This window comes from Acanthisitta chloris, unplaced genomic scaffold (assembly GCF_000695815.1).
Source record: "Acanthisitta chloris isolate BGI_N310 unplaced genomic scaffold, ASM69581v1 scaffold3381, whole genome shotgun sequence".
In the NCBI taxonomy this organism is placed as follows: Eukaryota; Metazoa; Chordata; class Aves; order Passeriformes; family Acanthisittidae; genus Acanthisitta; species Acanthisitta chloris.
The window spans coordinates 36976-62728 of record NW_008655319.1 but is presented as its reverse complement, the minus strand read 5'-3'; the positions used below and the strand labels follow the sequence as shown (position 1 = coordinate 62728).

The 25753-nt window shown below is 35.6% G+C and overlaps 1 protein-coding gene across 1 annotated transcript in view; it reads left to right on the top strand.

The window, feature by feature from the left end:
* The window catches only part of ULK4 (unc-51 like kinase 4), a gene marked incomplete at its 3' end in the record, with an annotated part of 91319 nt that overhangs the window by 40778 nt on the left and 24788 nt on the right, over positions 1 to 25753 (top strand). The window contains 4 exon segments of the mRNA XM_009083838.1: positions 2790 to 2897; positions 6968 to 7051; positions 17782 to 17943; positions 22949 to 23131. Of these exon segments, the coding sequence (XP_009082086.1) occupies positions 2790 to 2897; positions 6968 to 7051; positions 17782 to 17943; positions 22949 to 23131 (537 nt within the window).

Sequence of the window (25753 nt, the reverse complement as noted above, 5' to 3'; positions counted from 1 at the left end):
AATTGCATTTCATATTAGTAAAGGATTTAGGAGACAAGAATATTTGTTTACAGAGCAAGTGGTTTTATGCACCTGTGAATTTGTCACTGTAAAAAAATTAAACCTTGTAGTGAAAGCAGTTCAGAATTCAGCAACATAGGGATGGTTTTCTGATAAAGGTCTTTTGGAATATCATGTCTTGCAGTAAGTCTGAAGTGACATATAAGATGCTGATAAGGATTGAGGCAGTTTCTTATGTCAGGATAATAACAGCATATTTTTTTATCCTTAGCTGCAAATTGGGAATGATAATTTATCTTCTGTTTTTTCAGGTTTATATACTTTTTACTGTCCCATTTCAGAACAACAGACTTTTTGTCACCTTAGCATACCTCAGTTAAAATGCTTTCTAAATGTTACTGTTTTGCTATGTGTTTGTTTTTTGTGGATAAAAGCATAAATTATGGTGTTTGGCTGTTTTATTGGTGGATATGTAGTATACATGTATTCCACCAAGAATTTAGTAACGTATTAGATATTTTTCTTGGGGTATGTGCATAATGACAGATTTGCTAGCTGCTTGGCAGTGATCGTCAGCCAGTGTATGTGTTTTGGCATGCTTTATACACAGTGAGATTTATGTTCAAAATCACTATTTTCTTTACATTTCTGGGAAAAACTCAAAGTAACACTTTCTTTTTAGCTGCTTCTTTCCTAATGACTAGATAGGACTGTGTTTTGCTAGGCCTTTTGAAAGTGTGGGAAGAGAGGGCATGTTTGGAAAGCAGAGAGCCAGGACTATTTCAGGTAACCGTTGCCTTTGGCCAAACACTTTTCGTGACTTATGAGAAAACCACAACACTGCTGTTCTGGTTTGTTTGGTGTTGGTGGTTTCTTTGATGCTGGCAGGTTCTTTGGTGTTGGTGGTTTTGCTTTTTTTGTTTCTTAGTTCTTCTTCTCCTGTGCTCCCCTAGCTGCCTAGGTTGAAGTGCTGCTTGTGTACAGATAATACAATATTTGCCTAACTGGGATACACACCAGATCACTTTTTTTCAACTCATTAACTCTTCCCTACTGTTTAACCATATTTGAAGTAGTTTTAAACTCGAAGAGAACAATAAAAAATACCCAAAAACTATTACATTCTTTCATTATGATTTGATCAGTTAGGATGATCTTTGTTGTATCTGCATTTCTGCTTCTTATCAAATATTTGTAGTGTCATCAATATATGTAAGACCTGGACTCAATGCCTCTGGGATGGGATTGTCTCTGTCAGTTTCTCTTTAACATGTTTGCAAACAAGCCCATTTTAAACAAGTCTGTTATTCTCTACTAAAGCATTAAATGAACACATGAAATCTGTCAGTGATACTGCAGATAATGTTTTTGCTGTTTAAAAGGGAAGAGCTCATAAGCAGAAGAATGAAATAAAATTCATTCTCCATTTGTTGTACTAATGCACATTGTGATATGATGGTTTCTATTGCCTTGGTTTTGTGTACTAGTGAAACAATAAGTATTATTTTTTCCCTGACCTACTATTGTTTCCATAGGCTAAGACACTATGCAGTAATATTTTCCCTGTTTAATTTTTTAAAAAGTAGCACAAGCAACATCACACTGCACATTTAAAGTAATAATTAAGTTGACTGTTTCCAAGGTTTAAAATTGAATATGTGCAGTATTATTGTTCATGTAAAGTACATAAAAGTAACCTCAGGTCTCACTTAGCATATCGTGCAAACTCTTGGAAATCACTGACTTCACTAACAGTATCTGTTTACAAAGCTTATTTGCTGTGTTTCTTAAGTACTTTCCAAAGTATTAGAACCAAATAATAATAGTCAAATACTAGTCAAAAGAACCACTTAAATGGCATAGAAAGTGTACTAAATTTTTATTTGCTGAACCATGTTCTTTTCATACTCTTGCAAGGTATGTGTGTTGTTGTGGAGCAGGGAGGGCATGTAGATCCATCCTCCTTAATGAAACAACAGGCTTCTATACTGCTATGGGCTTGGTAGGCATTGGAGCACATTTGGGTTTTGGGGCACATGCCAGCCAGGGGGTAGTTAAATGCTCCTTGGTTTCTTGTATGAGTCCAGCATTAAACATTAGGTTGAAATCAGTTCCACATGTACATGAGAAAGTGATTTCTTACTAGGTCACCTGTGCAAGATGAATCAGATTTTCCAATTTCCCTCTACCCCCTTATTATGACTACTATAAATGTGTATAGATAGATATATTTGCTTTGCATAGAGAAACTGAGGAAGTGTAGAAAACTAAAATGATATGTCCAATTCTTACACAGTGAGTCACCAGTAAACTCAGAAATCCAGAGGCAAAACTTCAGTAGTTCCCATCTTTTGATTTAGTGTCTACACAAATGACGTGAGAGGTTTTTGTTGTTTGTTCTTTTTGTAACCTAATTGTGAGGACTTTTAGATCTTCTGACAGAAACATATGGACAGCAAGTAGGCTTTTTTACTTTTTTTTTTCCTGTCAGATCTACTTCTGTTTTCCTGGGGGAAAGGGAAGAATGGATAGCTGACAATTTGTCACCTAGACTGTTTCTCTATCACATTTTTCTCCATGTTGCATATATAATGTTTTGTAGCGATTAGTTTTTTTTGTCTTTCAATCCTTACTGAACCATTTGCAAATGGCTCTTTAGCATAAGTGAGGAGTATATCAGTAAGATGGCACTTTGAGGTAAAGTTTTTTACCTTTAGCAGTACATCTTGCTTGAAAAAGTGTCATATATGTTGTTCTGTTGATTTTTTTAAATTTTTTTTTTATTTTAGGCAACCATACTTTTAATAGAACTCATCAGAAAGAACTTCATAAACAACAAATTGAAGCAATGCCTTCTACCAACACTTGGAGAGCTTCTTTACCTCATAGCCAGCAAGGTAAGAGTATAAGTGATTCTTACAAATTTAACAAATGTGAAAAAATTTTCAATGGAAAAGTAGACCAAAAAAACAAATTACTCCGTCATTTATATACCGAATGGCTTCTGGTATATTCTATGATACTTTTTCTACTTTAAGAAGTTTATTAGCCCAATCACTTACTACATTTGAGATTATTCAAATTGCATTCTTCAAGGGATTTCTAACTCAATAAAAGAATTTAATCAACCACCATAAACACTGCTGGCCTCTGTGGCAGATCTAAGGGTTAGAACATCTTAACTAGAGATGTTGCTTAAACAGGTTATGTCAGGACAGCCTGTAATATCAATAAATTAATATATGAATAAATCTATATATCTAGTCCATCTCATTCTAGCATGGATGGATTCACAGCACTGTGGAAAAGGAAATGCAATCTTTTCCTCACTTAAACTGATTTAACCCTTCAGTCTAGAAATATTAAATTCACATCAAGAGTAAGCAGAGGTTATTTGTAGAACAGAAATGCTGTCAGTATTAGGAATTGAAGATGAATGCTCCTCAAACTCTCACCTTTCATCCATGTTTTATTTTCTTCATCCTCTAGCTCCTTTGCCTGTTCCATGAGATGTAGTGGTTGCCTTGATTTCTGTAGGTTAGCAAGTCATGTCCATTTTGGTTAGACAATTGCCAAAATTTTTGTCAAATACAGTCATAGAATTTGTTCTTACACTGACAAATTATGTTCCAGAAAATACGTCCACAATCACAGTTTATTTTTGTTTTAATACTTTCTCAGTTTTCCTCAGGAGAAAAAAATTTGTACATAGCATCATCAGAGAGATGACTAACTGTATGTTTTTAACCAGTAATAAAAACAAATAAACCTAAAACTCCAACTTGAAAATTATATTTGGCAAGAGTATTTTGCATGGCTTGATTTTTATTTCAAAATTAAACTTTCGGTGTTGAAACAAATCTGTTTGCACTGGCTCTACACCAGCAAAATTATTTGGATGTGTTGACCTGAGTAGATTTTTTGCTTCTGAAAATGTGAATTGACAAATGTTTGAGTCTGTGTATTTATCAACTTAACAATGTTTGAAGCATTATAACTTTCAATGGCAACTCTGTCAGGTTTCAGGAAGATCTATAGCAATGGGGTGCATTGCTTTGAGTTATAACTAGGAAATTATTAGGGAATAGGAATAAATATCTGGACACATGAAGTCAAGATGCTGTGTCTTGGTGAAACTTGGAAAATATCAGTGTGATTTGTATGCTTGGGGATACTGACACTTTTTCTTAAACCCTTTATAAAGCTTTAATATCTCTATTCTGTATGTATTTAACCTCAGAATACTGTAGTGTTGTAGGCATTTTATTTTGTTGATCATTAAACTGCTGAACAGTAGTACTGAATGACCTTGCCAAGATCACATACCAAGTCAGTGGTAATATAATAAGTTGAAACAAAGTTTATTCCCAACTTACTACTTTAAGCAGAAAAGTTTTATGCCTTGACTAATTAAAAAAAAATAAATCATAACTGCATCTAATTCTTTAAGGTCTATGCACAAAATATTTTTTTCTTTTTGTCCTTGTTTTCTCTTGATTTGCTCTTCAACCTGATTAATTGTTTTATCAAACTAAGTTTTTGAGAGCACATGGCTGATGTTATTTATTTATTCCCTCTGGGGTTTTGCTAGGTGTTTCTAGGTCCAGCCACAATAATAATATTAAATAATGATAAAGATTATGCATTTTTCATATGAACATTTGGTAAATCATAAATTATCAAATACCTAAAATCAAGTTCAACTATTTAGGTGTAGGATGATTCGTTAGGTTAAATACAGGATCACTGGTTGCACTTCAGTTGCCTAGAAAATACTGGGGTAAAGTCCAGATAATCATAATGGTCCTCTGCAATCCTAAACTCTGATATTATGTGTCTACTTGCATATTAGATCTCATAAGTAAGATCTTATACTCCATCTCTGCATTTTTATTCTGAACAGAAGCCAAGGGCAATTCACAAACAGCATGAGCAGATTCTGGGGAGGATGCTCTGATACTCTTGAGTGAATTGCCTTGGGGGAAAGCTTTCAAGTTCTATGCAATATTTTTATTCATTTTGTGCTGTTTGTATTATTTGGGTACAGAACCTAAAGTTTAATCAAAATCAACATGGGCTGTGAGCAAAAAGTAGGAAGATTCCCCAGTGTTTGGTGATATATTTAAATTTATGAAATGTCAAATTGTGTAGGTATGTTTAGGTAATTAAGAATGGTGCTAAGTTTCATACCCCTTTTGCCTTCTTTATTTCGAACTAGAGACTAAACCTTGCAGAAAGTCATTAATCAGTTTGAAGAATGGAAGAACTATTAATGTTTCAGAACTGCACCATTGCTTAAGGCTTTTTATTTATAGTACATTTAATATGTATGGTTACAGAAGAACTTGATGGAATTTCTGATTAAATTAGGTGAATAAAATGAGAACCAGACCCATGCCAGTTCCAACACAGGCTATCATTTTAAATCTGTCTTGACTCCTAGTCTTGTCCTGCCTTTTCCACGTGGAAAAGTTTCCACTTTGGACTGTTCAAAAGTAACCTTCCATTCTTTTTTGAAAATTGGGCTGCATTTTTTTTAAGCTAAGGCTTGGAAGGCAAACTGTGATTAAATGTCAGCATGTTGCTACTCATTTAAGAGGAAGGAGGTGGAATGTAGTAGATCTGGTGTCTTTGCTGGATGTCAAGCCACTCATTGTCTGTAAATTGCTTCCAAGGAAAATCGTTCCATACCTCCTAATATAAAGTTTGAAGAAATAAAGCTTTAAAAAATGGGAGATTTAACAAACTCATTTTCTCTAGTGATATATGTTGCAAATAACGTTTTGATTCATTTTCAATAAAGAAGGAAAATGAATTTTGCTAGGCAATTCAATAATAGTCCTCCCTGCTAATTTGCCATGCTTTAATTAAATGCCTGTCATTAACACAACATATTTATGTTGAATTACTGTAAGCCACTCAGAAATCACCAGATTTAGAAAGTATGATTTTTTCTGTATCATTAACCCCCACGTTGCCCATCCTATGCTTTTCATTATGCAAAACTAATTACAATGCTAAAAATAATGCACTAATACAATCAACAGAGTTCAAGAATTTTATGATTTCTGAAGAAATTATTGCTTGTCTACTTATTAAAACAAGTTGCGCTTGGATTTCATGGCCTATCATCTTCACACCATTCAATGCCTATTATTTTGCACTTTGTTTGCCAAAACAGGCTATTTTTTTTCAGTTGTTAATAGCTCTGTGCTACTAGCTTGGACATGGTGGTTATTTCACTTAAATCTTAATAGTATCCAAATGTTCCCTTTTCAACTGAAAGTTTTACAGTAGATTATTGTGGGGGATGGAGGGAAACAAAGTTCACTTCTAATATAAGAATCAATCCCCCAATTCAACAGCAATGAATTAGCCTAACAGGGTGATTTCAGGGAAATATACACTAAGCTCTTGGAACGCTGTTCATATGTACTGAAGGCCGTACCATAATGTAAGTTTTATTGAACACTTTATCTCCATGTATGACTTTCAGGTTTTTTTTTCCAAACTAAGTTTGTTGTTTTTATGGGGTTTTTTTGAGTTGCTAGACAAAATTAATTTTGTTTATTTGATGTAATTAGATCACTTTTAAAGAGAAGCATTACTACTGTTCATAGTCAGTTGTCTCTTTCTGAAGTACTCAAAATGGTTGAGTATTGTACAAGAATATTTTTTATGTCGTTGTGAATTAGAAAGAGTTGAAGAAACGCAGAAATATTAGGACAAATTCTGTTATGGATTTTGGAGACTATTTAAATAAGCTAATAAAATATCAATCTCTGTGTTGCACATGAAATCACATTAAATAGTAATAATGCCCTGGAATTTAATGTATTTCATAGCATATGTTAATTTGAAATGTGTATAATATGAATCTTATTAAGAATCTGTTACCCATTTTTTATGTGACTGAGGTTGTTGTGATTTTTTGATTTAATCATTTGTGCCGTTGGCTTCATTTCAGGAGGAAAAAGGGGAGCACCCCCGAGAATGCTGGGCTGTTCCCTCAGCTGCTTACATTGTGCTAATGAGATGTCTTCGGGACGGGGTAAGGCTCTTTCATGGTCCTCAGTAGAATTTCTCTACAGTAATAACCCTTTAGGCATTGTGTGAGGATAGTAGCCTGCAGCACTGCAGTACCTTGTCAACCAAGTATTGCTCTTGAATTTAAATAATTGTGATAAGACCATGACCTAAGCAGGAGATTAATGCAAAAATGCGGTGTTGTTGTCTGTGCATTCAACATTTATGGATTTCTGCTTGTTTTGGGGGAAATAGGATAGTAAATATAAATTGCTGTTAATAAATGTGAAATTTATTAATGATGTGACTTGCTTTCTAGAAATATTTTGGCAGCTTGTTCTGTCCTCTTGCAGTTTGATTTTTACACATCTTTGAGCAAGATTTAAGTTTCTGTTTTGAAGTGGGTGATAAACATTTTTTAAAAACTATAATGGGTTGTTAACATTCCTTTGAGGTCAAAAAGTAGTAATTAATTTTATTCTCATACACCTGCTATGCTGTGTTCTTCATTGTTCTTGGTGATGACTTAGCTGTGCTAGAGGAAGGGAAGGAAAACATGCAATTAGTTCCAGTTTATGAAATGAAAAAGAATTGAGTAGAGGGTTTACATTCACTGTTTGTATGAGACCACTTGCCTTTATTTTTGCCCAAGGCAAAGCTCAAGGCAGAAAACATGTCGGAGGTTGCTGAAGGGTGGAAAGTAAGAGGAAATACCTTTTATTCTTCCTTGTTGAGATCTTTATTGCCTACAGATTGTGATTAATAGAGGAAGAGTCTAGATGCATTTTAATATCTTCAAACCTTCATGTGATCAAGAACACACAACTGAGTTTGTATTGTGGACTATTTCCAGATCATAATTAGAGTAAGATGTCACTCTAAGGTGCAGTAGTGAGATGCTATTTAATTATAAATTTAGTAATGGAAGACTTGTTATTTCTGAATATTCAGTGTAGAGAAACTAAATCGAGACATCCATAAGACAGTAATTTATTCCTATAGAATAAAATCACTTCTTAACTCCTGAAACATGTCAAATTTTTCTTAATAATTTATCTTGATATATTTTTCTTGACAAAATAACACAAAATAGACATGCATCTCCCATGCAGTAGTTCAAATTAAATTTAATTAAGCATAAATTTAAAGTAATGTCTGGGCTAGCCAAGCACAGCTGTGCATTTGTACAGTTTCTGTTCGTGAATATGCTCATTGGTAATGGAGATATTTTTATTTTTTTAAAACATGTTTGAAGCTGTAACACTGTAGAACACTTTAGGATGGAATCGACCTCTGGAGGTCACCTAATCCAACCTCCTGTTCACAGTAGGTCTAAATAGATGAGATTGCTCAGGGACATGTCTGACTCATGAATGTCTCTCAAGAATTATGGTCTCACAATCTCTCTGGGAAATACCTGCACCACTCTTGTAGGAAAAACATTTTACTTGTGTATGATTGGAGTTTCCCATATTACCATGTGTGGCCTCTTGTCCTACAGCTGTGCACCTCTGAGAACATTTATCCCCAACTTCTCTTTATTCCTTGATCAGGTAGTTGTAAACAGCAATAAGAACTTTCTTTTCTCCAGGCTGTTCAGCTCTCTTGCCCTTTCCTCATATGCCATATGCTCCAGCCCTCAGACCAACCTGATTCCATTCTGTGATGGGGACATGACTGGTGCTGTGGGTAAGGGAAGAGCAGTGGATTTTGTATGCCTTGACTTTAGGAAGGCCTTTGACACTCTCTCATAGTCCCCTTATCACCAGATTGGTGAGATTTAAACTGCTTAAATGGAAGGTAAGGTGGGCAGGAAAATAGACTCAACCTGTCAGTTCTGCAAAGTCCAGCTGGCAGCCAATAACTCTGTGTCCCTCAGAGATCAATGCTGCTTAATGTCCTCCGTAATGACCAGAGTGATCAATTAGAGTGTATTCTTCAGCTGGATAACACAAAATTGGTGAGGGGAACTGCATCAATATTCTGGATGTCAGGGCTGCTGGTCAGAAGGACTAGAACAGACTGGAAAAATGGGCTGATGAGAACCTCATGAAGTTCAACAAGACTGAGGGCAAGGGCTTGCCTCTGGGCTGGAGTAGGCCCTTGCAACAGCACAAGCCCTCTAGGAAGCAGTCCTGCAGAAGGGAGCTTGGGGGTACGAACAAAAATGATGCACAAGCTAGCAGTGTGCCTCAGCAGCAAAGAAGAGCTATGGCAACACAGGCTGTATTAGCAAGAAAGTAGCCATCAGGTTCAGGGAAGTGGTTCTTCCACTCTGTTCAGTGCTAATGAGACCACATCTGGAGTACTATGTTCAGTTTTGGGCTCCCCAGTGCAAGAAAGATCCTGACATTCAACAGTGAGTCCACCAGAGTGCTACCAAGATGATAACTGCAAGAAAAATCTTCATGTTCAGAATCACTCCTTAAACATCCTCTTTGCTTGGCAATGAATGAATGTTTTCTAGTTACATTCATATAGTCTTTTATGCAGACAATAAAGCACAAACCATGGTCACATGTAAAGAAAATTAGGATCAAGTGCCTTTCATCTTTTTGCTTTTAAGGGGAGGCAAGTAATAAAAAATGATTAGTTTGGACCTTTGGACGTTTTGTGTTCCAGCCTCCTGTCAAAACAATGCCAGCTTCTAGTTGCATTCCAACTAGCTTTCTACATGCCTTGTAGTCCACTTAAGTCTAGGTATTTGCTGTACTTAGGAAACCAACTGGAGAGAAGTAAAGCTGAAGTAAATGAAACTCACTGCTCCCTGTTAGTCCACTGAGCCAGTAATCTTGTGATTGAAGTTGATCATGTTGATCAGGTGGGTTTTGCTCTTTATAAATATGTTCTTCGTCTTCTTGATCATCATACACTTGCAAATAGATTCCAGGAAGACTTTCTCTGTAATTTTTTCAGGGTCAGAGTTTGGAATTCCTCTTTTTGCCCTTTAGAGGGGTGTGCCCTTTGCTCCCCACTCCCAGTGAACAGGACTATCTTCTGGTCACCACAGATGTTTGCCTTCTCACAACCATGTTGACTGGCTTCCACAGCCAGGTTGCATCCTTTCTGGTTCAATGTACTTAAGGGCATTCAGTTTAAGTGTCCCATACCTTTCTTTCCTGTAGGCATTCTCCCCCATGCTTTGCCGTTTGAAACAAGGATGTGGAAGGTCCGAAATTGAAACTAGGGATTGAGGCAGAGAAGGCACCAAGATCCTGAGTGTTTTCTATGTCCTTTGGCCCCATCTCATTCAGCAGTGAACTCAGTTTTCCTCAGTCTTACTTTTGTTACTCGTGTACCAATAGAAACCCTTCTTGCTGCTCTTATATCAGTGCTTTTTTGTTGTTTTTGTTTTTTTTTTTTTTTTTTTTTGCTCACCGAATATACTGGCTCTAATGTGTTGTGGGGTATTGTTTAGTTTGGGGTTTTTTTTTGTGGCACAGAACCACCTTGTCCAAGCAGTGAGTGGCTCACAATGTTTAGTGACTGGTAGGCAGGTGTGGTAGGGGAGTGTGTGGGTGACACTTCTTGCCCCCATCCTGTTGTGAAACTGGAGATGATATAGTTAAAATGAACAATCTAAGGTTTTTTTAAGGTCCAATTTAAAACTAAAATGAGCCTCTGTGTAAACTTTATTGCTTGCACTAGTAAAGCACTGATACGAAAATCCTGAAAATATTATCTAAGATTGCCTTAATTATGTTTAATGTTCTTTCACTGCAACTCAAGATCTTGGTTGCTGTATTTCTTTATTTTTACGTTTTAGCCTGTTGTCTGCTATTTATACAATACATTTCCCTGATGTAACAATTTATTACATGTAGGTAAGCTTTGCATTCTAACAGTAGTAATTTAAAAATAATAATTAAATTCAATTAAATAATAATTTTAATTGTTCCAAGCTCAATAAATTAAATTTTACATCTGTTTGTTTCCTGGAGTGAATGTTTTCTGATGTGTCTATTGCATCAGGATTTTATGAAAACTTTTTTTGATGAAGTCTGAATTACCACAGTGCATTATTTAAGCATTATACTTAGTTGCCAGTTAGGAAGCTTTATTTGATGTACTTAATATGAATTCAAGGAAATAAAACCAGTTTATATCATTCAGTACTATAGTTGCTACAACTTTGAGTTTTGTAACGTACATTCACTATTTTTCAATTCCATTGTGAACTATTCTGTAGTGCTTTTGGATTTCTGAAGTTTTGTAAGATTTATCATTATCAAAGCAGAATTACCCTCTGAAACAGAACAATAGAGAAGGAAGGAGTTTGATGTGTGTGTCCCTTTTTTTTTTGCTTACAAAGGAACAAAATGTTCAGAAAATGTAGGTAGCATTTCCATATACCTTCTGTGCCTTCAAATCTAGCAGTGTATGTGTGGGTGAAAGGAGTTTTAGGGTAGTGGTGCAGAAGACAGGGCAAGTCTTTCGTCTGTGGGGGATCACAAGTTCAGATTTCCTGCACTTCAGTGTTGTTAGCCTGAGATAGAAGCTGATTTTCAACTCAGGTAATGAACAGTTGTCTGCAGTGATATTTCAAAATAAGGGAATTGGTACAATCATAAATAAGAAAATTGTAAGCTTGATTTGACATGTTTAGTCATGATATAATGTTGTGGTCTGTCAGAACCCACAAAGTAAATATTCCAATATTTATTTAGTAATCTCTTCCAACATCTGTTTCCAACAGTGACACAAAATGCCTGTTCCAGTTCAACATTGAAACATGTTCCAGTTCAACATTGAAGTATTTGTGTGTTGTCTCTAAGATAGCAGGGTCCTGATTTCTCTTAGCTCCTACAGTTCCTATGTTTTCCAGTAATGAGTTACTTTCTGTTTCAGAAAGGATAATCTTATTTTAATATTAAGTACTTAATGCTAATGTGACTACCCTTTTCCTTTCTTCTGTTTTACTTATTCAAAACTCCTTTCCTAAAGTTACTCTTGTCTACTTGGCCCCAGATGTATCATTCCATCTCTTATTTGCATTGTATTGTTGGCTCTGCATATTGTTTTTCTCTTTTATGATGTTTAAGGTTCAACCTAATTGTAACTAAGTGACATCTCAGTTTCACTTTCTGTTTTACATTTGCTGATCTTCACATTTCCATTCCAGTCAAACCTTTCACCTTTCTGCTTTCATTGTTTTCTCTCTTGTATTTGCCTTTCCCTTCCTTCAGATCCTCCCTCATCTTGGAACTGATAATATTTCCCAAATCCAAATAGTTTCTGATGTCTTTGATTTTTCTTCTCTGGTTTGGTCTAGATTGTCGCTTTGAGGTTCTTCACTGAAACAAGGCAGTGTAGTCAGAAAATGTGCAAGCTTCCTTTTCAGTCTTTCTGAGAGTAGAACCATTGAAAATTCTTTCAGGAGCTCGATATCTGTCCATTTCTGCTCACAAAGAGCATGTAAATATCAAGTACACAATTACATGCGATTTTAGTAGTACCTTCATAGAGCCTAAAAAAATTGTATACAGGCAATATACTTGCATGGGTGAATTCATATATACAGCCATAGCTAATTAGCTGTATCTGACTTTTAGAATGTGTATAATCCTCTCATTTTAAAGAGTGGCACCTGGAGAATGTATTTGAATCAGAAATAGTGGATGAGTTTGCAAGGGATAATTTTCTGTCTGTTGGATGTACAAGGTACTGTGTAAGCCAGACTTCTAATAAATTAGAGCTTGCCAGTAAGCTGCACAGTACACATTTCCCTCTTTCATATGGACTTATTCCTTTATGAGGGAGCAAGTTATAGGTCTCAGGGCTTTGCTTCTGAACAGATGAGAAATTTTAATAATAAAAGAAATATTTCTCAGGGCTTTGCTTCTGAACAGATGAGGAATTTTAATAATAAAAGAAATCTTGGAAAAATAATTGCCAATATATCGTATAAGGCAGTATGTTTTATAACATATATTCTTAGCCAAAAGAGTTCCTTTACAGTGAATTTGGAGGAGAAAGGAGAATTTAGAGGAGAGGAGAATAAAATCATAACTGTTTCCTCAAAGTATAGTACAGCCTATTGTATCACAGTGTTGATCTGAATCATATAGGAGAATAAAATCATAACTGTTTCCTCAGAAAGTATAGTATAGCCTATTGTATCACAGTGTTGGTCTGAATCATATGTTCTCACTTTTATTTCTTCTTTAGACATCAGTTTTTACTTTACTGGCAGAATTGCCTATCGTATAAAAGTAATGCTCCAAATTGTACACATTACCACTTTATTTCTTCTTTAGATATCAATTCTCATTTGCTGCCAGAATTTTAATATTTTTTTCTGCAAAAGGTATTTAAAAGCTTCATTTCCACAAAGTCCTTCTTCTCTGTGAAGGTTTTATATTGCAAATTGTTGCCAAATTAAGATTTCTTTCTTAAAATCATGAATACTTAGGAGGATACAGCTTCACTTCATTGTTACATTCATAGTTTCTTTTTGTTCTGTCTTTTTAGGTTAAAGTTGAAGCATATGCAAGTTAATTTAGAAGAATGACAGAATACAATGTTATTTCCTGAATCTTTCAGCATTTAATGTTTCTTTGTGTTATGCTGTTACTCAAGCATATGTATCTATATGCAGTATAATATAAAAAGATCATAGAATCATAGAATGTCCTGGATTCCATAGGACCTACAAGCATCATTGAGTCCAGCTCTTGGCCCTGCACAGGACAGCCCTAAAAAATCACACTATGTGCCTGAGAGCATTGTCCAAATGCTTCTTGACTCTTGTCAGGCTTGGTGCTGTGATCATTTCCCTGGGGAGCCTGTTCCCAATCACCCTCTGGGTGAAGAACATTTTGCTAATATCTAACTTTAACCTCCCCTGGCACAGCTTCATGCTCTTCTTTTGGTTCCCATCACTGGTTACCAGGGGAAAGAGATCAATGCCTGCCCTTCCACTTCCCCTTGTGAGGAATCTCTAGGCTGCGATCAAGTCTTCCCTCAGTCTTCGCTTCTCTTGGCTGGACAAGCCAAGTCACCTCAACTGCTGTAGATTCTCCTGTAGACCCTTCACCATCTTTTGTTGCCCTCCTTTGGACACTCTAGCAGCTTTATATCCTTATTACATTGTGGTCCCCAAAACTGCACGCAGTATTCAAGGTGAAGCCGCACCAGCACAGAGGGGAGCAGGACGATAACCCCTCAATTGGCTTGTGATGCCTTGCCTGATGCACCTCAGGACATGGTTGGCCCTCCTTGTTGCCAGGGCACACTTGTCATTCATATTCAACTTGACATCAGCCAGGACACCCTGGTCCCGTTCCATGGCACTGCTCTACAGCATCTCATTCCCCAGTCTGTATGTACATCCAAGGTTGTCCTGTCCCAGGTGCAGAATGTAGCACTTGCCCATGTTCAACTTCATATGGTTGGTGATTGCCTAGCTCTCTAATTTGTCTAGGTCTCTCTGCCTTCAAGGACGTCAACAGCTCCTCCCAACTTAGTTTCCTCAGCAAACTCCTTTAAAAGGATCATAAAACATTTTATATTAATCTTTGATGAAACGAAATTATGCAATTTTTAGGTAGTATGCTGGTTAGCATAGTGACTGTATCTTCAGTGCCTCCAATATTTTTGGTGCACTCTTTAACTTTTGACAGTCAATAAAAATGCCTAGTAGATTCATTTATTTCAAAAAATGAAAGGAGATTCTTTGATGCTGATTTGCCACACACACACACATTTGGAATAGAAAGACTTGACTGAGGAGTTTTCTTTTAGCAGTTTACACCAATTTACCCTTTTGGTATTTGTGTTTTCATTCAGGGCTCTTTTTCACTAACTATACATGACTTTACTGGAAACAGATACGTCTGCAAATGCTGAACATGATTGAAGATTAGGAGCTCTATCTTCTATCTTTAAGTGTTTTGTAAAACAAGTTGGACTGAACATGATTGAAGATTAGGAGCTCTGTCTTTAAGTGTGTTTTGTAAAACAAGTTGGGATCTTAATTCATTGACAATAAAGTATGTGCATCTTTTTTTATACAGTTCTAATCATAGATTTAGATTTGATGCAGTTCATGATGTGGACAGAGGGGAACTGATATATGAAACTAATATATCAATGTTACTCATATCTTGAAGATCCATTTCTGTTCATCAATATAGCTTATGCCCTGGTAACATCACTGAATGACTTCTTTAGTTAAGGGGCCAGATATTAGTTTAGATCGGTCTTCCCTTCCAGACAGCTAATTATGCAGAAAATGGTATGAGTCTTGTTACTTAGGCAGTGCTCAGGAATGGGTACCAAAGGAGCTGAGATGGATGGTCTCAGGTGGCAGCAAATAGAATTACTCTGTCAGCATCATTCAGTTTTTAGAGCACAGTGATGATACATGACCTTTTTCTGGTCAAAGTAGCAGGACTATCTGGAACAGGGCATAACTCCTCAGTGGCTGAAAGGAAATGAAGCACTTCAGGACAAATTTTATGAAAAAAATTTGTTTATTTTGTAGTAACTTCCAATATTACAATTTAATAATAGCTTTTAATAGTGCAAGGATAAAATATATATTTATAGTTATGTATCTATTTATATATTTACAAGATATAATATAAACTGTATATTTTATATAGAAAATATTTAAGCTTTGAAAAATTTTATAATAGCTATTGTCTGCTATATGTTACTTTGATTATGAATAATTAGTTGGATTATCATAGAATCATATAATTTAGGGGTTGGAATAGACCTTAAATCATATCATTTAGGGGTTGGAATGGACCTTACAGATCATCTAGTCCCAACCCTCCCTGCCATGGGCAGGGACACCTCCTCACTAGATCAGGTTCCTCAAGGCTAAAGTTCATTTATTAAGTGTTTATGCCTGCCTAAAGTAAGAGCGGAGTTTCAATTTGCATTCTTAGTAATCCTTTCATATATGAGAGACTTGACTATTAATGTTCCAGTTATGGATTTGATTGTTAAATGCATATAGTCAATTTGATAAATACATGTTTTTTTACCCTGGCTGTAAAAAAAAAACAAATCCTGAAATTCAAAAGTATAATTCACAGAAAAAGATGAGTATTTGTATATTTAGGTCTTTAATAGATCAAAATGATACAATATATTACAGTAATAAAAACTGTAAAAAGAGAAGCCTAAATCCTCTTTGGGTGGAAATCAGGAGGACCATAGAAATTAAGGGAGTTTTATACAAGAGTGTAACTGGTTAGGATGGAAATTGACTTTGGTATTTCTTTTAAGTATTTTGAGTAGAACTGCAGTTCTTTGGAAGAACAGGAAAGATTAGCATGAAAATGATGAATACAGGTGGGTTTTTTGACAGCATTATACTAGAGTTTCCAAATATTTCTTCATATTTTAGAATACCTAAGTTAGTAGAAGGAAGAGTGGGTACTTGAATATATTTTTAATGAAGTGTAAGTTCTCCCCTTCTGGAAGGCTTTTGTACAGCTTTCTGAAAGGTTTCCTTATCATTGCTCACAGTTGTTGGTGGCTCCAACTGTAAAGATAATAAATGCCAGAAATCCAAAGGTTAGTAGTATAGTATGGACATTAGTTTAAGAAAGAAATCAATTAGATATTATGATGAATTATTTGTGAAGGCAGGCAATGAAGACAATTGAAATTGTTTATCCTTATATTAAAATTCATGCTCGTTGAATTCAAGAATGCCATTTAAGACATTGTTGAAAGACTTCACTTATCTGTAGTTAAAGCCTGAGATGAGATGAGGTAATGCACAGCTGAGAAACCATCAGCAATGTATCTTCCAGTCCTGTTAAAGACTCATATTAAGTGAAAGCAGAGTTTGAAAAAGGAAAAAAAAAAAGAAAAAGAAATAAGATAAACTAAAGAAAGGAGATGGGGGGAGAAGAAAAATTAGAGACACTGCTTTTAAGTGGTATGTGTTAAGTGTGGTGTCAGTGACAGGTTTTTTGAGAAAAAGCTGCTGCCATGTGGTGTTCATGATGTGCTGGTTCTTGTGATTATTCTTATATGGTGTTTTTTATTCCACGGAGACATTGAAGTATGAATAGTATTATGTGGATATTAAACTTACATGTACAGTGACTCTTCCTAAATAAGTTTGCAGATAAAAATATTGGATTAGTATTAAAAATATGAAGAATTCTGAATCTCTCATGGAAATTTAGGAATTTATGTAGTAAATGGGACCCAACCATTTAACTTAAACTTTGGTCAGGATTGTCTGTTTCAGGAGGAGAGCAATTATGGAATAACTTGCAAGACAGCTTTTTCTTTATCACAGGGATTGTTGACTCTTCTGAATAAAGGGAATTTAATGTAATTAATTTTATTTTTTTCCTAATGTAACTGTATATCCCATAATCTTGCTATTCAGAGCCTGTTGTAGTGATGAGCTTTGACACACATTCATTCTTTCATAATGCACTGATCATGGAACACCTCTAACATAACAAAAGCTTTTAATTTTTAATGACTGCATTTAATTCGGGATGGTTATTTGGAGCGGAAAGGTTTTGTATTGAATTATATTTGTATTAAATTGTCTTTGCAGTAGACAAAGTGGGGGGGAAGTAGGTTCTCTAAACAGAACTTTGTCACAGGTTGAAGTTTCCTATGAAGCTACTGTGGCAAGTATCAATAAAATCAAGAAACCACACCAAGACAGTATACATGGAATAAAATGTGGACATAGGTGGTAGTTTAAAAAGAAATCAGAAACATTAGAAACATTTGCATATGAGTTTTTGTTTCTCCTCCTTCCGACAGGAAGACCAGGTAGTGCACCATTTGGCAGCAAAGATAATTGAAAATGTTTGCACTACTCGTACAAGTCATTCCCAAGGATTTATTACAGGAGGAATTGTACGTGGCTTGTGGTACCTTTTCACACATTCTACAATAGATTCTTTGAAGATAACTTCTGTTTCGGTAAGGAATTTCCTTTTGTGATATTGAAGTATTTTGTTGTTTATTTTGAAAACCATTCTGAACTGAAACTGAAATACATTTGAGCGTGTTTCCTGTATGTTCATGTGTTTGTTTCAGACTACATTAAAATATATTAAAAATTCTGAAATTGAAAAGTACACATAGTTTAGTGTTTATGAAAAGTCCTCGTGATTAATCATTTTTTGGGACATAGATTTTCTTATGTGGGTAACCATCAGTTATGTATGAAAAGTTTAACCTTTGAAAGAATCAATTTAATTTTTGCAAAATTGAAATTTTTTGTATTATATTTTAAACGAGAAGTATTTCTTCTTTTTATCACATGATTGCATAGACTTATTTGAAATCATCATGTTACTTTCCATAAAATTTCCAGGGCTAATGTTTGCCCTGAGTTGTTGAGGTAATATGGGGTGATAACAAGACAAACAGTGCTATGATATGCAGGCAAAAGGTTTGGAGCAAAAAGATTCGTAAGGTAGAAAATACTTAGCAGGGGTGTGAGTTTAACCGTATATCTTGTTGACAAAACAAAAGCATTACCCACCAATACAGGTAATATTTTAGAACTGAACAATACATTGACTTACTTTGAAGGAAGTGTAAAAGTGGATGTTCATTTCCTGAGTAGAGTTCAGGCTCACTAATGAATTTGCTGTTGGCTTCCCGAATGGAAATTGGTACTGTCGCTGCTGCAGCTGTATGCACATAGATGCATCTAGCATTGAGGTGATAAAATGTATCTGAAGTATGCTGAAGAGATAAATGGTAGAAAAAAAAATTAAAAAATATATGTAATTATTAATTATTCATCTCAATGATGAGACAATTGGACAAATGTCTTGGCATTTTAGAAGCGGAAGCTTATTTGGTAAAATACATGTTAGAGAAGCCTGTGGCATCCAGAATTCTTTGCAAAAACAGTCTTAGAAATTTTATGAGTAGGGAACTGTCAGTTTCTAAATATGTAAAATATATGTATGAATATGGCTATTAGGCTGCTTTTTCAGAATGGCTCTTTTTCAGAGCCTTTCGATCCCATTTTGAACCAATTTGATCCTTTTTGAACCCATTTGATCTGTGAGTTTTCTGCTTACATCATGAGCATATATATGGTAAAAGACTAGAGATAAGAGTTCTGATTTCCTTTGCTTATTGAGTATTTAACGTACCCTGCTCAATCCCCTTTTTTGAGTATTTAACGTACCCTGCTCAATCCTCTTTCCTACTGCTACTTTTGCTATGAGGGTTGTTTTGTATCTTGTGCTTTCAGTTCTTGTCAGTCATTAGACTGGGCAGTTGTTACTTGTTTTCTACTAGGACAAGGCAAAGAAAGGTCACTAGAGGAAGTGTCAGTGGGTTTTTCTCCCCCTCACATACCCCCATCTTGAAAAGTCAGTTTCTTCAGTATTCTTGAGCTAGGCAGGAGGGTTTTTCCTGTTTGGTAATATGCAGAAGTTATGGTTCTGATTGTCAAGAATAAAGTCATCTGTGTAGACTCACTATGGGTTTCTGTTGCAGTGGTCTCAGAGGTTAGTCTCATCAATGCCATGTGGTTTGCGTACTTTGCCCTTAGATGAGGTGTCTAGTGACTATGAGAAGAGACAGTTGTTTTTTGTCCCTCGCTGTCCTCAGTCTCTTTTGTGATCCCAGGTCATTTGATTCTTTAGGTCTGATTTTGTTCCTGGATTTTTCCTTCCACTGTTTTGGAAATTGTTTTCTTTGTCAGAAGTCTGATGTTTTATAATTTTCTATGAAGAGAATTGGACAAGGAAACTTCTAAAGTAGAATAGAGCGGTAGATAGGGTGGTACTCTAATCCTTTTGCCGCTTTGTAGCGAAACACTAAAGCAACAAGGGTGAACTTTTTTGTTGAATTTATTACTCAATGCCTGATATAGATTGTGGTAATGTGTTTACTGCTGGGACATCTATATATGTAATCTTAACTTCAGAAAAAAACCCTATCCATCAATACTGAAATCCAGCACAGGCAAATCTTTTACTAGTTGAAGCTTATGGAGATTTCAGTGACCTACTAATTTTAGTAGTAAAATCCTAATGCATTCTCCAGCTATAGTGTGTACTGTGCAATTTCATTAAATTGCTGCTACAGATATGTAGGCATTTTTATTCTGCATGACCACATAAATTGGCATCATCAGTGTCCTATTTTATTTTATCATGCAGTCATTCCTGCCTTGTTTGAATGTATCCTGAAGAATTTATTCTTGACTGACATCTATATTCAGATGTAAAAATACATTTCTGCTAAGGAATACATGTGTTGTATCTTTAGTTGGAGGTAGCAGTCTGTCTGCGAAGCATATCAGCAGTAGGGCACTATGGAATTTTACTTATGATTATTTCAATCAATAATAAAAATATATCAAGACGATTCTCTGCCTTCAGTCTCTGGAGTCAAGAAATGACACTTTACCTTCTCCTGCTTGTCAGAGGTGGCAAATGGGGACTGTGTCTCAGTATTTTTTTCTCACTTTGGAGTCCAACATGCCTCAGGTAAATATCACAGGTTTTGCCTGTAGGAAAGCTATGTCTTTTTATCATTTTGCTAGACTCAGGAAAAGAAAAATTCTCTAAGATGTCAAAGTGATATCCTGACAAGCTCAGCAGCAGGAAGACTATCTTCTTTCCAGTATACTGAAAGTTTTTAAATTGTTTTTTTAAAAATCATTTCAAATTTTGTTTCTAAGAGATTGCTCTTTTTGCTGGAGGAGAAGTAACAAAGCATAAACTGCTTAAGTGGGAACTAATTTGGGAAAGCTCAACACAATCTTTTGAGGGGTTTGGTTTCTTTTTTCTTAAATAGCTGATGCTGAATAGTTTATTTCACAGACATGTGTATTACAAATACTTTAGTACATTCATTCTCCAACTTGAGAGAGACATGGAGGGCATCGTGAAAGGGTGAATGCTATCCAGTCATGTGGCCTGTAAGTCCAGAAGGATAGGGCATTGATGGTCCTGGAATCATAGAATATGACCTATCTCCATCTGTTCTCTCCAGATACTGAATTTACTGAAGTGATTTAGAATGCCTTGTCCTCTATCCAGTTAATCGGACTACTACCAACACCCGACAGGGTGTGGTGTCAGGTCACTTTCAGACTGTTAGTTTGGGGTGTTTTTTTCTTGCTTCTAGATTTTTTTGTACTGTTGCATTTGTTGTTGTTTTGTTGTGTTGTTCATATTAAATTGTACTTCTGACTCGGAGTCTCTCACCGGTTTGCTTTCAAACCAGCACAGTGGACTGGAGCATTTCTTCTGCCTCCAAAGCTGCAGTATGGTCCTAGAAGACAGTAGTGTCTGCTGTCAGATTTGCCTGGAGGTCACCTGATGGCCTGTGACTTTGGTCACCCTTGTTTGACAAGGTCTGTGGCAGAGAACTAAGGCATTGGCCAGTCAGCATATGCCATGTTAACACACCAAGTTAGCTCCATGTTGCTTTGACACAGTCTGTCCTTAGGTCCTAACAGTTCCTGGTAATACAAACCTCAAAGATATTTTTAGTGAATGCACATACCTTCTGCCCACTCATTTTGAGAACTCTGAATAGAGGTGAAGGGCTGGATTGTATCCTTAGGGAAATAGAGCATGCTGTACTAAGAAACTGAGATTGAGTGTCTGTGTTTTAAAAGGAGGGGGATAATAAAAGAAGAAAAATAAAAGGCTGCAATCGATATGGTTCCTGGACCAGAAAGGACAAGGAGGAAGACGACCAAAGTAGATGAACAGCATCAATAAAATGTCTGTTAAGTTCCTGATTTACTATCTTTTATGCTTACTTTCTTTCTATTTTTTTAACCTAGTTCATTTTGAGTCATGTTTCTAGGGGCACTGGTGAACTAGGCAGTTTCTGAGGTTCTTAAATGGAAAGATTTTCTCTAGTGGTAGTATTCTGTGGGTGTAATTGACTGTAGTTTCTCTTAAATGAGATCTCATTATTGAGTGCACACCAAGTAAGCAGAAATTTTTAAATATACTCAATCTGAAGAGCACAAAGAAGTCATAATATTACCTGCTTTTCACAGAAGGAAGTCACCTTTGAAGGTTTTCCTGAAAACCAATTGAAATTTTCATGTGAATCAAATAATTGACATAAGCTATTTTCTTATCCTTACACTACTTTCAAGCCAAAGGAAAAGAAATTTTTAGTGTTTAAAGAATGTTATTTTCTTTATCTGGAGAGAACAAAAGCAGTTAGAATATCTTGAAGGTTTCATATCCAGAGGTATCAAAAGGAAAAGCTGTGGTGACTTGGAGATGAATCCACCCAGGAGGTAATTTGGTAATGTTTGTTAGGAAATAGCTAAGTTAGTACACACTAAACAAGTTTGTGCTCACTTCACTAAAGCACAGTCAGTATCTGTGTTTTCTGTTAGAATTGTTTTAATCACTGATATTTGCAAATCAACCATATGGAGAATAGTTTGCTTATTATTCTAACCACTGGTCTTTAACAGGTATCTAGATCTGAAATAGTATCTAGAGATAAATATAGACTTTAGATACTGAATTACTACATATCAGATGATGATCCATGAGCAGAGAGAGGGAAGATGGCTAACTTTATGGGTGGCCAGAATTTCTGTGGTTTGTGTGCTATGTCTGTATTTTCTACTTCCTGTACTCCTCTCTAGTAGAGTGTTACCTGATGCTGCCTGCATTCTGTGCTTGACAGGAGACTCAAGCATGGACTGTGCTGCTCAGTCATTATTGTTCTATTGATGTTAATGTACGAAATATCTGAATCTCAGCTGCATGGAGTGTATAGCAATATATTTTGAAGAATTCAAGGTCTCTAAAAATGAGTTGTCTTTTCCCCTGATGTTTATCTTATGAATGAATCTGTATGAATTCCTTATGTTCCTAAACAATTGAAAAAGTTGCCACCTGTTTTTATTCTGTTATTTTTACTTATTTAATAGTCCCATTAAATAACAAATTTTTTTCCACTTCTGTAGGCTTTGTGCAGAATTACTCGTGCCTCACCTGATGCTTTCCGGAATCTTATTGAGAATGTGGGATTAACAGCTGTACTATATTTCTTGGCAAATGGAAAATGCAAAGTTCAGCAGTACATACTCACCATGTTTTCAGCAATATTGTCACATGGGATTCATCTGCAGAGGCTAATTCAAGAAAAGGTTTGATTTCAGATTTATATTATTCCTGGCATGGAATTTCACTCAGGAGAAGTTAAAAGTTGACTATGGTAGTGGTTTTTCTGTTTGCAAAATGCTTATCTCACTGACATTTACGTATCTGAATAGCAGGAAATGAGGAATGTGTTTGTTTTATATTTTTATTTGCTTGAAATCTAAATAACAAGGTGTATAGTTTTTCTTTCTCTCATAGATCTTGGAGAAATGGTACTAATGGGTATATAAATTGTTACCACAGGTAGAATTCAATCAATTCATTAAACTCTAGCCTGACCACAACTGATAATGGCCCTAAGGAAAATCAATAAGGAATATGTAAGGACTGCTATTTGACATTAGCTCTTTTAGACATTTAAAAGAGAAAATAATGAGTGTCCTGATTGAATCCAAAGCTGTGCTTTATGCTCTCCTGAAAGGACTTTAGGCCAATATGTAAGTGAAACGTCTTGCAGAAATTAGCATTTTAATACCTTAGGGTTTTCTTTTTAGTGTCACTGAATAAAACTACTGGGTTTGATTTACGTCTAATATAATTTTTGGTGGACGTAATTAAAAACATTATATTTTGATTGCCAAATTATTTTGTGCTTAGAGAAAGAATTTATTTTTTTGGCAGTATGTCCGCACAGTTCATAAATAAAAGCAATCTCTCTCTGCTTGGAAAGGTTAAAAATCACAAAGGAAATAGGAGCTCTAGTTCTTGTTTTCATCAGATACTCTGTTGTATTGTATGTTGTAACCTGACAGTCATCTTGATTATGGTAGTCTGTTGGGTGTTAGTTGAGAGAGTTTTGTTTCTCTATACATTGTTTGGATGATATTTTTGTTAAAAAAAAAAAGACTGTTTTCCAGCCATCTCTTCTTGCAACCTGAAATCACTCATTCTCTTCCTAAAAGTCAGTTGTGTGCCATGTCAGAATTGCCAATATGTTTTTCTGAATGTGTGTTTGCTGGCCTTAAGCTTTGTACAGATTTCACAACAGCAGCACTTAACAGGTGGCAAATTGTCCTGTTATGTTGCAGTTTCTAATAGTGCACATTACTGTGAGTTGATAGAGAAGTATGCTCAAAAAATATTCTCTTGAACATTCAGCAAAAGAATGCAATGTGTAACAAGCATATGGCTACAGCATATTTTCTGTGGAAAATATCTTGTTTATGTAGGACTTACATTGCTAAAAGGACTTCCTTTCTGATGCTGTTCTTATGAACAATATTAATCTAATTTAGCAGATTAGAAAATTGAAATATAGACAAATATTAACATTTCTTGACCAGCATATATTAAACTTATGATAGAAGTGTGTATGGTACCCAAAGCTGCAACTGAAAAAAAGCATTGTACTTCGAAAACTGCTAAAGTGGGTCCAGTTCTGCTGCATGTGCCCACATGCAGTTGGTGTACAGCTGCATTATAACTCAGATATATCTATGTCTCATAGAATGTTTATTTTGTTCAAATTAGATTGTAGGATTTTGGAAGCAGAAACAAGATTTCTATTTTTCCTGAATAGGATCTAATGGTGTAATCCTGCTCCTGAATCGAGCTGCCAGGTGCTATCATATTACACGGAGTTATATTTTAGTGCTGGAAACTGAATTTAATACTCTATGCACTTTTCAATATTCCATGTGCAAGACACACAAGTCCACCTTAATGAGAGAAGGGAAAGTAGTGTTCATCTGTGGATTATTTTGCCTTCTATAGTATTCATGTATATTGTAGCTGAAGAGGTGGAAGGACCTCAGTGTCACTCAGAAAGGAGTAACAAGATTGTGACTATCTGTTCAATACAGCTGCAGACTAACATATTAAAAGATGCTTAAACATATAAATTCAAGATGGAGATATTTTAGTTTTGTATGTGTTATCTGGAAACTCTCTTAGCTTATAAGACTTAGGGCTGCCCTTGTTTTCTTTTCCCTTCAAGAACAGCAATAAAAATGAGTTACCATATAAAAGCCAGAAGACAAGGAGAAATACAGTTCTGTAATAGTATACACTAGTATAAATCTTTCTTCAGAGAATCTATAATGACTGAAAGGGACTGCTCTTTGTCCCTCCGTGATACAGAGCCTTTCTGTTATAGTTTTTTGTTTTGGAAACTCAAATAGCTAAAATGATGTTTTTAAAGTAAAGTGTGGCAAAAGAACTCCAAATCAAGAATCTTTGACACAATGTAGAAGTAGATTAAAAACCCCACTGCTGATTATTTTCCTCTGGTTGTCAAACTTTCACTTTGAATGAGTGAAAACCAGTCATAGGACTTTTTGGATGCAGTTATGTACTTCCAGAGGTCAAATAATGGGGCGGGGTGGGTTTTATTTGTTTAGGTTTCTTTCTCAAGTACTAATAAGTAAAATTATTCAGATAGTTTCAGCAATACATTGTCACAACTGCAGTGTTTCTTTGCTTCCCTGCACCATTGGCAGGGAAAAAGAGATAAGAGACCATAGTATCTTTTTATCTTGGTCATATCCAGTTATGGCACTGAAAAAACAGCATTATAAATACATCAGAATTGTTGTCCTCCTATTTCAGGTACCCCTTTCAATTCTTTGTCTTTTACCTGAATGTGGACAAGTAGCTACCTCTGATGTTGA